At 56.8% G+C, this 12500-nt stretch overlaps 4 protein-coding genes across 4 annotated transcripts in view; 2 read left to right on the top strand and 2 right to left on the bottom strand.

The window, feature by feature from the left end:
* Window positions 1–699, bottom strand: part of PTSG_02317 (uncharacterized protein) — a gene marked incomplete at its 3' end in the record, with an annotated part of 1078 nt that extends 379 nt beyond the window's left edge. Inside the window, exon 1 of the mRNA XM_004996749.1 lies at window positions 1–699. This exon is cut by the window's left edge and continues 12 nt beyond it. Coding sequence (XP_004996806.1) covers window positions 1–535 — 535 coding nt within the window. The 5' untranslated portion in view covers window positions 536–699.
* A 950-nt stretch (window positions 700–1649) lies between these two features.
* Window positions 1650–4987, top strand: PTSG_02316 (forkhead box J3; the record flags this gene model as incomplete). The annotated part of the gene is made up of 3 exons (XM_004996748.1): window positions 1650–1767; window positions 1960–4601; window positions 4871–4987. 3 exons carry the CDS (start codon window positions 1650–1652, stop codon window positions 4985–4987), a joined length of 2877 nt encoding a protein of 958 aa, XP_004996805.1.
* Window positions 4988–5652: 665 nt separating this feature from the next.
* Window positions 5653–6799, bottom strand: PTSG_02315 (transcriptional coactivator/pterin dehydratase). The gene is made up of 2 exons (XM_004996747.1): window positions 6662–6799; window positions 5653–6153 (listed from the first exon to the last, which is right to left on the bottom strand). The coding sequence occupies exons 1-2, from the start codon at window positions 6741–6743 to the stop codon at window positions 5915–5917; spliced, it is 321 nt and encodes a 106-aa protein (XP_004996804.1). The 5' UTR covers window positions 6744–6799; the 3' UTR covers window positions 5653–5914.
* Window positions 6800–6979: 180 nt separating this feature from the next.
* Window positions 6980–12500, top strand: part of PTSG_02314 (leucyl-tRNA synthetase) — a gene marked incomplete at its 5' end in the record, with an annotated part of 6607 nt that continues 1086 nt past the window's right edge. Inside the window, 14 exons of the mRNA XM_004996746.1 lie at window positions 6980–7294; window positions 7581–7669; window positions 7870–7975; window positions 8151–8249; window positions 8523–8615; window positions 8834–8935; window positions 9029–9600; window positions 9931–10051; window positions 10209–10342; window positions 10605–10669; window positions 10940–11015; window positions 11323–11530; window positions 11696–11821; window positions 12264–12419. Of these exons, the coding sequence (XP_004996803.1) occupies window positions 6980–7294; window positions 7581–7669; window positions 7870–7975; window positions 8151–8249; window positions 8523–8615; window positions 8834–8935; window positions 9029–9600; window positions 9931–10051; window positions 10209–10342; window positions 10605–10669; window positions 10940–11015; window positions 11323–11530; window positions 11696–11821; window positions 12264–12419 (2262 nt within the window). The remainder of the gene's footprint in view (window positions 7295–7580; window positions 7670–7869; window positions 7976–8150; window positions 8250–8522; window positions 8616–8833; window positions 8936–9028; window positions 9601–9930; window positions 10052–10208; window positions 10343–10604; window positions 10670–10939; window positions 11016–11322; window positions 11531–11695; window positions 11822–12263; window positions 12420–12500) is intronic.

Below are 12500 nucleotides of genomic sequence, written 5' to 3'. Positions count from 1 at the left end.
GGTTGAGGCGGACCGTGAGAGAGATGACGATGGGCCCCTGCTGCGGCGGCGGCTGCTGTTGCTGCTGTTCATCGTCTTCGCTTGTGCCGCTGTTCACTGGCGCCGCGGGTGCTGCTTGTATGGGTGAGTTGGCGCCAAATCCACCACATTTCGTTCCTGCACAAGCCGCTGCCAGCGCCTGCACACCTTCGCTGTGGGTGGCGTTGTGCAAGCTGGTGGCGTTGACGGCCAAGATCTCGTGGCCGACCTCGAGTCCCGCCTTGCAGGCTGCGCCGCCTTTCTCCACACTGGACACGACGATGGGGATGCCATGTTCTCGCCCACCCCGGACCGAAAAATCCAAACCCTGCCCATATTCACCTTGACTTTCGTCCCTCCTGGCATTGGCATGCGGCGCGCCTTCCTCATCATCATCACCAACAAGGTGTTTCTTTGTTGCCCCTGCTGCAAGAATGACATCAATCGTGCGCGTGCGCAATGATGGGCCCAGCCCACGTTCCGAGCTCAGCAGTCCTCGTGCCCCAATGTGCGCCATGGCAGGGTGTGGATGTTGCTCGTTGTCCTGCTGCGCTGCGACGAGGATTGAGGATCGAGCACACCACTACCCACACGCGACCCTGGTTTTTGCGCCACTTCCCACAGCTTTCGTGCTGCCGTTCGCCACCCAAGTGGTGTTTGGGCGTCGCGTATGCACCGTTGACGAAAAATTGCGGAAGATTTGCCGATTACTTTCGCCTTGGCATGCATGACGTGCAAGGTCACCCATCGTTGCCACCACGGAAGGACTTGTGTTGCCAACCAGTGAGCAGAGGAGGGCATGCATGTCACCATGCTTTTCCTTTGTCGCTGCAGCGAGACAGCCGCACTTCACCCGCGACCCTTTTGGTTTCATCTTCAACCACAAAAGCAAGACACACACCATCCATCAATATCGCCTCCTTCGACCGCCTCCTGCTGCGACCTCTCTGAAGCGCACACCAGCAAAGCACGCAAAAGGGCGCTGGACTACACATACACCTGAACATCAGTGTGTGTGGCTCTGCGTGTAACAGCTCATTTTCCCATCAGCTCTATCGCTCGTCTTCTCAGCAAGAGGTGTGTGTGTGTGTGTGTGAAGATGGAGGTGAAGCGCTGTGGCAGTGTGATGTGTGAGGGCAACGAACAGCACACCGCAGACGGACATCTCGCACAGCATGATCCATTCACACCTCCTCAACCTTGTCCAACAACAACAACATCAACAGCAACAAACATCACATTCAAAACCAACAATCGCACACACACACACACGCACTCAACTCTGTTCCGCTTGCACTGCCAAACAGGCGACGAAGCTATCACCACTACACGCGGTGCCTCGCTTCTCGAATAGTGTTGACTAGGGTCTCACCTTGAGGTGATCCCTTGCCACTCCCACGATTTGGACCGTCTGTCGTTTGCACACTCACGTACACACACCAGTCGACCCCGAATCAACGACATCGTTTGGTGCGTGTGTGTGTGTGTGTGTGTGTGTGTGTGTGTGTGTGTGTGTGTGTGTGTGTGTGTGTGTGTGCGTGCGTGTGTGTGTGTGTGTGTTTGAGGCAGTGACCGTGGTTGTTGTCGTGGTGCTCACAGAGTCTCATCTGTGACAACACATCCCACAGACGATGAACCTTGAGAAGGCTGAGCAGACCGAAAGCGTCGCACAACCACCCAAGGTCTTCCGCGAACACACGTTCTCCGCCGTCAAGTCCCCCGAGCCAAAGTCAACAGACTCCCAACACAGTGCGTACCAACGCCATGTCTTGCGCTGTGGTGGTCCCTACCAAACGCACCCACTCACTCACTGACTCACTCACTTACTCACTCACTTACTCACTCACTTACTCACTCGCTTACTCACGTACTTACTCGCTCGCTTGCCCACTCACTCACAAACACTCACTCACACACGCATATGTCACTCCTGATTGACAGGCCTTCGTCTTTTGAGCCAACGCTCATCAAGCCCCAATTGGCCACAGCACACGGAGCGATTCACGCCGCCACCCACGCTGAGCCGCCAGCACCCGTCCCGGCCAGGGAGCTCTGCCAACGAGCTCGAAAACAACACCAACAGCGCAAACAGCGCGAACGCAGCGTCTTGCCCAAGTGCTGCGCATCCAAGCCGGTGCAGCAGCGCAACAACAGCCGCAATGCAGGCCCAGCCACAGCAGCAACAACAGCACCGCCTCACCCCAGGCAGCCACGCAAGCAAGCCACCCACACCAAGCAGCTTCGCAGTTCCGCAACAACAACAACAACAACAACCGCAGCAGCAACAACAACAACCACACATACAGCAGCAGCAGCAGCAGCAGCAGCAGCAGCAAGTGCCTCGCTTCCAAGACTTCGATGTGCCAAGTGATCCGCGAAGCAGCAGCAGAGGGCCGCCACTGCGCCAGAGCTCCTTCCACGGCATGACCAGCCCATCCCACACAACCGCACGCCCCATGCCTGCACGCCACGCAAGCCTGGTCAACGTCTATCAAGGCTCGCGCACAGCCATGCCGTCACGCCTCGGCATGATGCAGGATGCCGCGCACTTCATGCCGCCGCCACCAGCCCCGCCTGGGCAGCAGCACCAACAACAACAGCAGCAGCAGCAGCAGCAGCACTACCAACAGCAGCGGCAGCAGCAGCAACAATCCGTCGCGTATGGCGTTTATGGCAGCAACGAGGGCAGTGACGAGGGCGTGCATGCCCAACAGCACCACTTGCAGCTGCCATACCAACAGCCGCAGCAGCACCGCCACTCTGCGCCGCACATCTTCACCTTTGATGAGCGCGAATACCATGGCGGACCAGGCTCCCCGCACGCCAGCCAGCACACACCTTTCCAGCGCTACCAAGCCACACCCCAGCACGTGTACCCGGAGGAAGAGTATCAACATCAGCAGCAGACGCAGCAGCAGATGCAACAGCCGCAGCCACGCCACCACGGGCATCATCTCGCCCACCCACAGCAACACCACCACCAGCAGCATGTCTGGGCAGGCCACAGCCCATACCACAGGCCCGCCGCCGTGCCCGGCAGCGCCAGCGGCAACACCAGCGCCACCAGCAGCCCGGCCAAGGTCCGTGTCCACCGCACGGGTGGCGGGCGTGTGAGCAAGACGCGGCGTCCTCGTGGGGCGCTGATGCGGCGCGGTGGCTCGCTCGACTCTGTGCTGCACCGGCGCCAGCTGTCGCCAACACTGCAGCAGGACTTTGAGGCTCTGCAGCAGAGGTACGCACAACACCGCACGTCAGCGGACGGCAGCCACCTGGAGAAGCCCCCGCTCTCTTTCCCGTGCATCATCGGCATGGCCATGCTGGACAGCGAGGAGCGGCAGCTGGCCGTGGGCGACCTCTACCGCAACATCTGCGCGCGCTTCCCGTACTTCAACACGGCCAAGAAGGGCTGGAAGAACTCCATCCGCCACAACCTCTCCCTGAACAAGTTCTTCCTGAAGGTGGAGCGCGCGTCCAGCGACGACGGCAAGGGCAACCTGTGGGGCCTCAAGCCAGACATGGTCGAGCTCATGAAGCGCGACATTGTCATGTGCGAGAAGAGGATACTCGCCAAGCGCGAGAAGCAGCGCAAGGCGCACATGCTGCAGCTGCCGGAGGTGGCAGAGACGTCAACAGCAGCGGCGACATCTGGGTCGGGCTCCGACTCCCCTGGCAGCCCGCTCTCCGCCGCCGTGCCGTGGACAGCAGACTCGCTCGCATCGGGCAACACATCTGCAACCAGCGCACATGCACAGCAGTGGCACAGCTCCACTGCAGAGCAGCAGCAGCAGCAACTGCAACAGGCTGCGTCCCCTGCATCATCGTCGCACTCGCTCGCAGGCACCAACCCTTACGACCTGGCCATGCCCGTGGACGGCCAGCCGCGCGACCCCGAATCGTACGTGCAGCAGCACCTGCTTTCGTCCATGCCGGCGCAGATGGAAGCCAGCTCCCCATGCAGCAGCGTCGACATGCAAGGCCCAGACAGTGCACACCACTACCAGCAGGATGAATTGCAGCAGCAGCAACAGCAGCAACAGCAGGTTGGCTCGCCGCGTCGCATCAGCCGGGCGGCGCGGAAAGGGCCTGGGGGTGCACGCATGCGTCGCGGCGCCACGATGCACTCGCTGCTCAACGCATCCGCGCCATCGCCAAACAAGACCCGAAAGCGCTCGCACGCAGAGAGCGAGTCTGCTCCCCAAAGCGAGGGAGGGCCAAGCCTGCCACGACGGGCATCGGCCATGCTCTTCAAGGACGCGGACAAGGCAGGTCTGCTGCCGTCCACATGGCCCGCCCCGCACACACCCTCAAAGTCACTGCACGTGGATGAGAGCGGGCAGGGGCACACCAACACAGGCACGCCCTGCAACCTGCACTCATCATTCAGCCGCGTTGCGAGCGCCGATGGGTTTGGCTCTGGCGACATGATCTCAGATCCGCTGCCGCTTCTCGACGCGGAAGCACAGGACCACCTCGCCCTCCCGTTTCAGTTGACGCTGGACGAACGTGGTGGACTCAAGGACACGTCCACTGCTCCCGACCCCATCTTTGGCTCCCTCGGCATTGACGCAGACCTCCACCTCGAGGTGTGTGTGTGTGTGTGTGTGTGTGTGTGTGTGTGTGTGTGTGTGTGTGTGTGTGGTGGGTGTGTGTCTGTGTGTGTGTGTGTGTGTGGGTGGGTGTGTGTCTGTGGGTGTGTGTGTGCTCGTGTTGGTTTGTTGCTTGCTTATTCATGTTGGTGTGTCACGCGTTTCCACTGCCCCAACCCTCAATCTCCTGTTTTTGCATCCGCTTTACCCTCTTTCTCACGTCGCGCCATGTGTGCACATATCCGTGCCTGCTTTTCTCGAACCAGGACCTCGAGGATTTGAACTGGGACACACTTGGCAGCGGAGAAGACGTGCTGAAAAGCCTCGAGCTCAACATCGATGAGCAACTGCCTACAAGCATGGATCTGTCTTGCTTCCAGTGAGAGCAAGCTCAGCGCAGTGACCCATCCGCCCTGATGTGTGTTCTTCACCCTACCGCCACTCGCTGCATCGTTCAACCACACGTTACACGCTGTCCTAGGGGACGAGACAAAGGTTTTGTGTCAGTGATACTCCATTTCCATCCGTCTCTTTGGTTCCTCTTCGCCCCTTACTTTCATCGCCCATGGCTTGCTCTGTTACCCCATTGTCCGTTCCCCGCGCGTCTGTTCTTTCATCCTCGCTCGCCCCTCGTCGTTCATTCACTCCAGCACGTTCGTTCATCCACGCGGTCAGTCGCGCATTTCAGTGTGCACTTGTTCAACACAGATAGACATCTTTTCGACTTGCGTCCTTTTGTGTTTCAGCGCCGTTGTTTTGTTTTGTTGCCAGGCGTTGCTGTTGTCGCTGTTATTGCTTGCGCACTTGGAGGCGCCTTCCTTTGCTTCTTGTTTGAACGTGAGTGCTCGAGCACTCAGTGCAGGCAAACACGCAGGAACGTTTCTGAAACGACTGACTCCCTCTGTATTCATCACATCTGCATCCACCCCGTGCCATTCATTACATTAACGTAAATCGTCACGTCAGCTCCAACCTGTGTGGTATGACGATTTGGGATTCCGCCCAGCTTGAAATGGTGTGGGCGGTTTCAGTAGTCGGTTGACGCTGGCTGGTTTGGCTTGTTTAATTGTCGGTTGTGTTGTGTTGTGCTGGCTCACGAGGTGGTGCAACGTCAACGGTCGCGTGCACGCACATGGAGGGACACAGAAAGTCGAGTCGGCAAAACGGAAGGGCGGCAGTGATGGTGCGCACAGTGCAACAAGCCAGAAGACACCATCCCACAGAACATGCAAGCAAGCAAGCGCGATGGACGCATCTCATGACGCTTCCTCTGGCCGACGCCAACTTGCTGTGTTGCTGTGAGTACATCATCACTTGCCCGTGAGAGAGTCCATGAACTCGGCCATGGTAAAGTCCTTGGCAGAGAGGCCGCTCACGTCGTGTGTGCTCAGCGTCACGTCCAGGCGGTTGTACACGTTGAACCACTCAGGGTGGTGGCACAGCTCCTCGGCCTTGAGTGCGACACGGCTCATAAAGGCCCAGGCCTCACTGAAGTCCTTGAAGTTGAAGCTCTTCTCAATGGCATCGCGGTCTTTCTGCAGCTTCCATCCTGTGCAAGTGTGTGCGTTAGTGTGAATAAACAACTGAGTGTATGTGTGTGTGTGGTTGGCAGAAAGGGGAGAGCCAAAAGAGAGGGCACAAGTGTGTGGATGTGGTGGGTGTTGGGCGTTTTGATACTTGCATAAAAGCACAAGCGTGTAACCTCGGCCAATTCCACTCGGGCAACCTCAGTCGCTCAGTCGCGCTCACTCACTCACTCACTCACTCACTCACTCACTCACTCACTCACTCACTCACTCACTCACTCACTCACTCACTCACTCACTCACTCACTCACTCACTCACTCACTCACTCACTCACTCACGCTCTCACTCACTCACTCACTCACTCACTCACTCTCTCTCTCTCTCACACACACACTCACTCATTCACGCACAGACACACACACTCACACACTCACTCACACACTCACTCAATCACAGACACACACTCACTCACTCACTCACTCACTCACTCACTCACTCACGCACGCACACACTCACTCACTCACTCATACCTCGCTCTTGCGCCTTGGTCAGGCGGTCCAGGCGCTCTTCGTGCGAGAGCTTGGCCTTCTTCGTGGCTGGGTCGTCGCTCATGATCGTTGTTTGTGTGTTGTTGGCAGTGGACGAAGCAACAAAAAGTCGAGCAAAGTTGGGAAAAGTGATGGTTATCTTCTCACGATTTTCGCTGCTGACGGAAGCGAGGGAAGGTGGTGTGTGTGAGTCAAGAGGAGGAGGTGAAGGGTGCAAACAAAGGCTTGTGGTTATTGGTGATGTCGGCGGTCAGCAAGGTGCTGCTGCGACCATGCGGCGTCATGAGGGCACAGACAGCCATGCCAGCAGGTGGCTTTGCTCCGGGAGTGGTGCGCAGACGATATCTGGTGAGAGCAGCGGCTGCTGCCAGCGAGATCCCGGCGTACAACCACGCGCAAGTGGAAGCGGCGTTCAAGGACGAGGCCATGACTCGGGCGTCCCCACAAGCTGCAACTGCACAAGAAGCTGCGTCGGCCGCGGCAGATCATGCCAGGTCAAAGTTCTACGCATTGGCCATGTTTCCTTACCCAAGCGGTGCTTTGCACATGGGCCATGTGCGCGTCTACACCATCTCAGATTCGGTTGCCCGCTTCCACCGCTTAACCGGCAAAGAGGTCAGCCAGGCATAACATGCGCGCGTATGTGTGTGCGTATGTGTGTGTATGTATGTTTGTATGGCTGCGTCTATGTGCATGGATACCTGCGTTTGTGCATGTTTTTGACTGTCATCGTGGATGGGCCTGTGTTGCACAGCTCGCCAGTCTACACACACGCACATACATGCACGCGCAGAGACACCCAAGATGGCACGCGCTCGGTGTTGAGCACGCAATCGTTTCTCCACAGCACCTTATTTACCGGAATGGTTTTCCTGTCCGTCTTCCCTGTTAACTCATTCAGGTCATTCACCCAATGGGATGGGATGCGTTTGGGCTGCCCGCGGAAAACGCAGCCATTGAACGAAACATCGATCCTGCAGATTGGACCATGTCGTGAGTTTCCTTGTGCCTCTCAAGCGCAGTGCAGCGCCTTTGCAGTTCCTTGATGTTCCTTTGCTGTATGGGCTGTAAAAGTCCCCCAATGGCTGCTCCCACACCTCCGACTTGCTGGCCACATTGCACTTGTGTCGCTTGTTCAAACGACTTCGTGTCCTCAAGTGACCACCTGCCACTCTTCACTTGGACATGAGCAGGAACATTGCCTACATGAAGGAACAGCTTGATGCCTTGGCTTGCAGCTTTGACTGGGAGCGAGAGGTCACCACTTGTTCGCCGTCATATTACAAGTGGACCCAGGTCTGCGAATGTGGCCAGCACAGCTCGCTGTTGCACTTGCTTGCATCACACACAACACCGCGCGCAGACACCACACACAACACAAACACGCACATACACATACACAAGACACGCACACACAGTTACTTCACCACTGTGCTGCTTCACCCGCTCACGTGTGCTGTTGTGTCTGCAGTGGCTGTTCTTGCAGCTGCACAAGCGTGGCCTTGTGTACCAGGATAAAGCCCTCGTCAACTGGGACCCAGTTGACCAAACCGTGCTCGCAAACGAGCAGGTGTGTACCTGTGTGTATGTGTATGTGTGTCTATGTCTATGTGTGTATGTCTATGTGTGTGTTCGTTTCTCTACCTATTCTTTCCATGTCTCTGTCTACGACCTCTCCTGTGGTGTTTTTGTTTCATCTACAGGCAGTGCATATGGTGCATGCACATGCCCAACAGCTTCACCCCGCTCCCCCAACCCACGCTCACTCCGACACACACACACACACAGCCATCCATCCCATTATTCACTTGTGCTGCCCCTGCCTGCGTTGTCCCCTGTCCAGGTTGATGCCGAGGGCCGGTCGTGGCGGTCGGGCGCTCTCGTCGAGAAGCGGCGCCTCAGGCAGTGGTTCCTGCGCATCACTGAATACGCAGAGGTACCGCATCACGCATGCCATACACGCATTGTTAAGGTGGTGCGCGTGAATGGGCGTGTAAACACACCCACATGCACACGCACACGCGTGCACGTACACCCACATGCACGCGCGCAGCACACACACTCACACACAATACAACACACACAATACAACACAATACAACACAATACAACACACAATACAACACACAATACAACACAATACAACACACACAGGAACTTGAGCGCGGGTTGAACGACGTGGACTGGCCGGAGAGCGTCAAGGAGATGCAGCGGCACTGGATTGGTCGCAGTCGTGGTTACTTCTTCGACTTTTGCGTCCGCCCAACAGCAACAACAACAGCAGCAGCAGCAGAGCAGGAGGCGCGCAGCAGGACTGGCAGTGGTAGCCGGGTGTCGAAGCGAACACAGAGGAGCAACCCACACACGACAGACACGTGTTTGCGTGTGTTCACGACGCGGCCAGAGACGGTGTTTGGTGTGGAGTTTATTGCCGTGTCGCCAACGCACCCGCTGGCAGACCGCCTTGATACACCGACGCGCCAGCACCTCATGACAGCGGCGACGGAGGGCACGTACGCCGTGGAGAGGCTGCGTGGCATTACGCTGACACATCCGCTGACAGGTCGCTCGCTGCCTGTGCTGGCGGCATCGTACGTGGCTGATGGCTACGGCACGGGCGCGGTGATGGGCGTGCCTGCCCACGACGAGCGCGACTTCAAGGTTGCTCGCAACGAAGGGCTGCCCATCACACATGTCATCGAACCTGCGTTTACAGCAGATGGCGCTGGTGAAAGCACGGGCAGTGGCGTCGACGCCGATGATCGTGGCGATATTGATGGTGTCTTACGCTGCTACACGGGCAAGGACGGGACGTTGGTCAATTCCGGCAAGTTCTCTGGCATGAGCGTCGAGGAGGCGATTCCAGCCATCATTGAGCTCGCTCGCAGCAACGAGTGCGGCGGACCCATGACATCCTACAGGTGGCACAACATGCTCTGCACCGTGCGTGCGTGCGTGTGTCTGTGCGTGCGTGCATGTGTGTGTGTGTGTCTGTGTCTGTGTCTGTGTGTCTGTGTGTCTGTGTCTGTGTGTCTCTGTGTGTGTCTGTGTGTCTCTGTGTGTGTCTGTGTGTGTGTGTGGCTGTAGCTGCAGAACGGGTGGGCAAGATCTTGCACCGTTGGTCAAGTCTCCTTCAACGCAATTTCTTGTCGTCTCCACCATTCCTCACACGCCCCTCCCCCCGGACTTCCTCATCTTGATCACCACCGACGTTTGCCCCCCCCCCTTTCGTTTCTACGCTGCGATGTCAGGCTGCGTGACTGGCTTGTGTCCCGGCAGCGGTATTGGGGCACGCCAATCCCGCTCATCCACTGCCGCGCATGCGGTGTTGTGCCCGTCCCCGAATCAGATCTCCCTGTTCTCCTTCCACAGGTGCGGCCACGATTGTGTGGTGTCCAGGACACTCTTCTGTCGTTTCATGCTGTCTGTGCGGGTCCTCTTACCCTGTGTTTGTGTGGTTGATCTTCAATGGCTCACACGCTGTTGCTTGGGCCATCATCGCTGCCCACATCTCGCAAACCACATGAAGGGTGTGGAGTACACGAGCAAAGGCCGTTCCCCGCTTGCCACCGATCACCAGTTTGTCAATGTCATGTGCCCCTCGTGCAACGGTCCTGCCACCCGAGACACAGACACCATGGACACTTTTGTCGACTCGGCGTGGTGCGTTGTGTGTGTGTGTGTGTGTGTGTGTGTTTGAGTGTGTGTGTGTGTGTGTGTCTATGTGTCTGTGTGTGTGTGTGTGTGTGTGTCACCATGTTTTCATTTGCAAATGTGTATGGACACAGAGCTTTGGTTGCATTTGTACACCTTTGGTTTGTCGTTGTGGACGGGTGCTCGGGCTTCTCACCGTCTACTTGGCTCCTGCTTCCCATGTCAACTTGATGACCCGTTCGCCTCGCCTGTAATTCGCTTTACGTTGAAGGTATTTCCTCCGCTACTTGGACCCAGACAACGAGCAGCTACCAGTGGGCAAGGACGCTGCCGAGAGTGAGTCACCCTGCATCGAGAATACACTTGCGCCGTCGCATCATTATTTGTCGATGTGCATGATCTTCGGCCTCGCTCACTCTGCTCTCGCCATGATGGATAGCAACGTCATTCTCTCGTCAGCGCTCACGCAACACGCATTCACTATCTGACACAACCCCCATGCACACGTGCGCTCACCTAATCACCCAATCGCCCACACAAACACGCATGCGTACGTGTGCGCGTGCTGTTTCATGCCGTGTCTCTTGTGCTGCCTGCGTCCTTGAGCAGAGATGCCTGTTGATCTGTACATTGGCGGCATTGAGCACGCTGTCCTCCACCTCCTCTACGCGCGCTTCGTCAAGTGAGAATAGCTGTGGATCCGCTGCACTGTACTGCACTGTTGTGTGAGGGACACAATGCGACGTGTGTCTGTGTTTGTGTGCATGCGTGTATGTGTGCATGTGTGTTTGTATGTGTGCATGTGTGTTTGTGTGTGTGCATGTGTGCATTTGTGTGCATGTGTGTGCATGTGTGTGTTTGTTGTCTGCATATGAAGGTCATAACCATGCCGCAGCATCAACCAAACCAACCTTATCCCTTTCCCGCTTCCCCCCTCCCAAAACCACCCTTCCTCCTTCTATTGCTCCTGGGACGACCGCCACCTCCAGCATGGCGGCTGCAGACATTGGGCTGACGACCCAGCGCGAGCCCTTTGCCAAGTTGCTGGCACAGGGTATGGTGCACGGTGAGACGCACAAGTCTGCTGCCAACGGGAAATACCTCAAGCCCGACGAGGTGGAGAGGCGCGCAGACGGCACTGTTGTCGAAGTTGCCACACAGCAGCCCGTCGACACAACATGGGAGAAAATGTCAAAGGTGTGTGCGTGGGCATCGTTTTTTCGTGTTTGTGTGTGTGTGTGTATGTGTATGTGTGTTGTTAACAGCTCGCTGCATTTGTGCATGCTGCATTCACTCGCGTCACTCACTCGCGTGCGATGCGTGTATTTATGTTGGTGTATACGTGTGTGCGCGTGTGTGCAGTCGAAATACAACGGCGTTGATCCAACACAGACCATCGCCGAGCACGGCGTTGATGCCGCCCGCCTCTTCGTCCTCTTCAAGGCAAGACACACGCGTGGATATGGGTACTTGCGCTGGCCTGGTGTTGTATGTACATGTGCGGCTGTAAGTGTGGGCTTTTGTGTGTGTGTGTGTGTGTGTGTGTGTGTGTGTGTGTGTGTGTGTGTGTGTGTGTGTGTGTGTGTGTGTGTGTGTGTGTGTGTGTGTGTGTGTGTGTGTGTGTGAGTATGCCGCATGTGAGAAGAAATAATAAAGGAGCGGGTGAGATCTGGCATGACACCACCGTCAAAAAAAAAAATAATTGCAACGGGGTAGGGCGAAAACGTACGTGCCCTTCTATGGTATTGTGCTTGGTCGCTAATCCTGACTGGTGGTGGGGGTTAAAGAAAGCCGACAGACACTGCTCTGAACGGGGCGAAACAGACGTGGAGAAAATGACTCCAGTCATGTGGGACCGATCCACGAGAATGAATCTGATCGCCACGCGTCGTAGCCAGCGCGGTCGATCTCGCATTATTATTCTGTGCAGAGGAGGTACATGAGACCAACGGTAGTAGAGAATCCAAGATACGACACGGCGGACGGTGTGACGGCTTACATGGTACCCCGGAACGGCAATCAGGTTGATATCGATTACGACAGCACGTACTCGAGTGATGAATTACCTCGAAGACAAGGCAGAATAGTGAAGTCAGTCAGTCAGTATCGACGTACGAGCAGCAGTGACGGGCAGTCGGTAGACTGAGCCATTCAGCACGCACCATCC

This window comes from Salpingoeca rosetta (assembly GCF_000188695.1).
Source record: "Salpingoeca rosetta unplaced genomic scaffold supercont1.5, whole genome shotgun sequence".
Classification (NCBI taxonomy): domain Eukaryota; class Choanoflagellata; order Craspedida; family Salpingoecidae; genus Salpingoeca; species Salpingoeca rosetta.
This window is presented reverse-complemented; position numbering and strand designations above follow the sequence as displayed.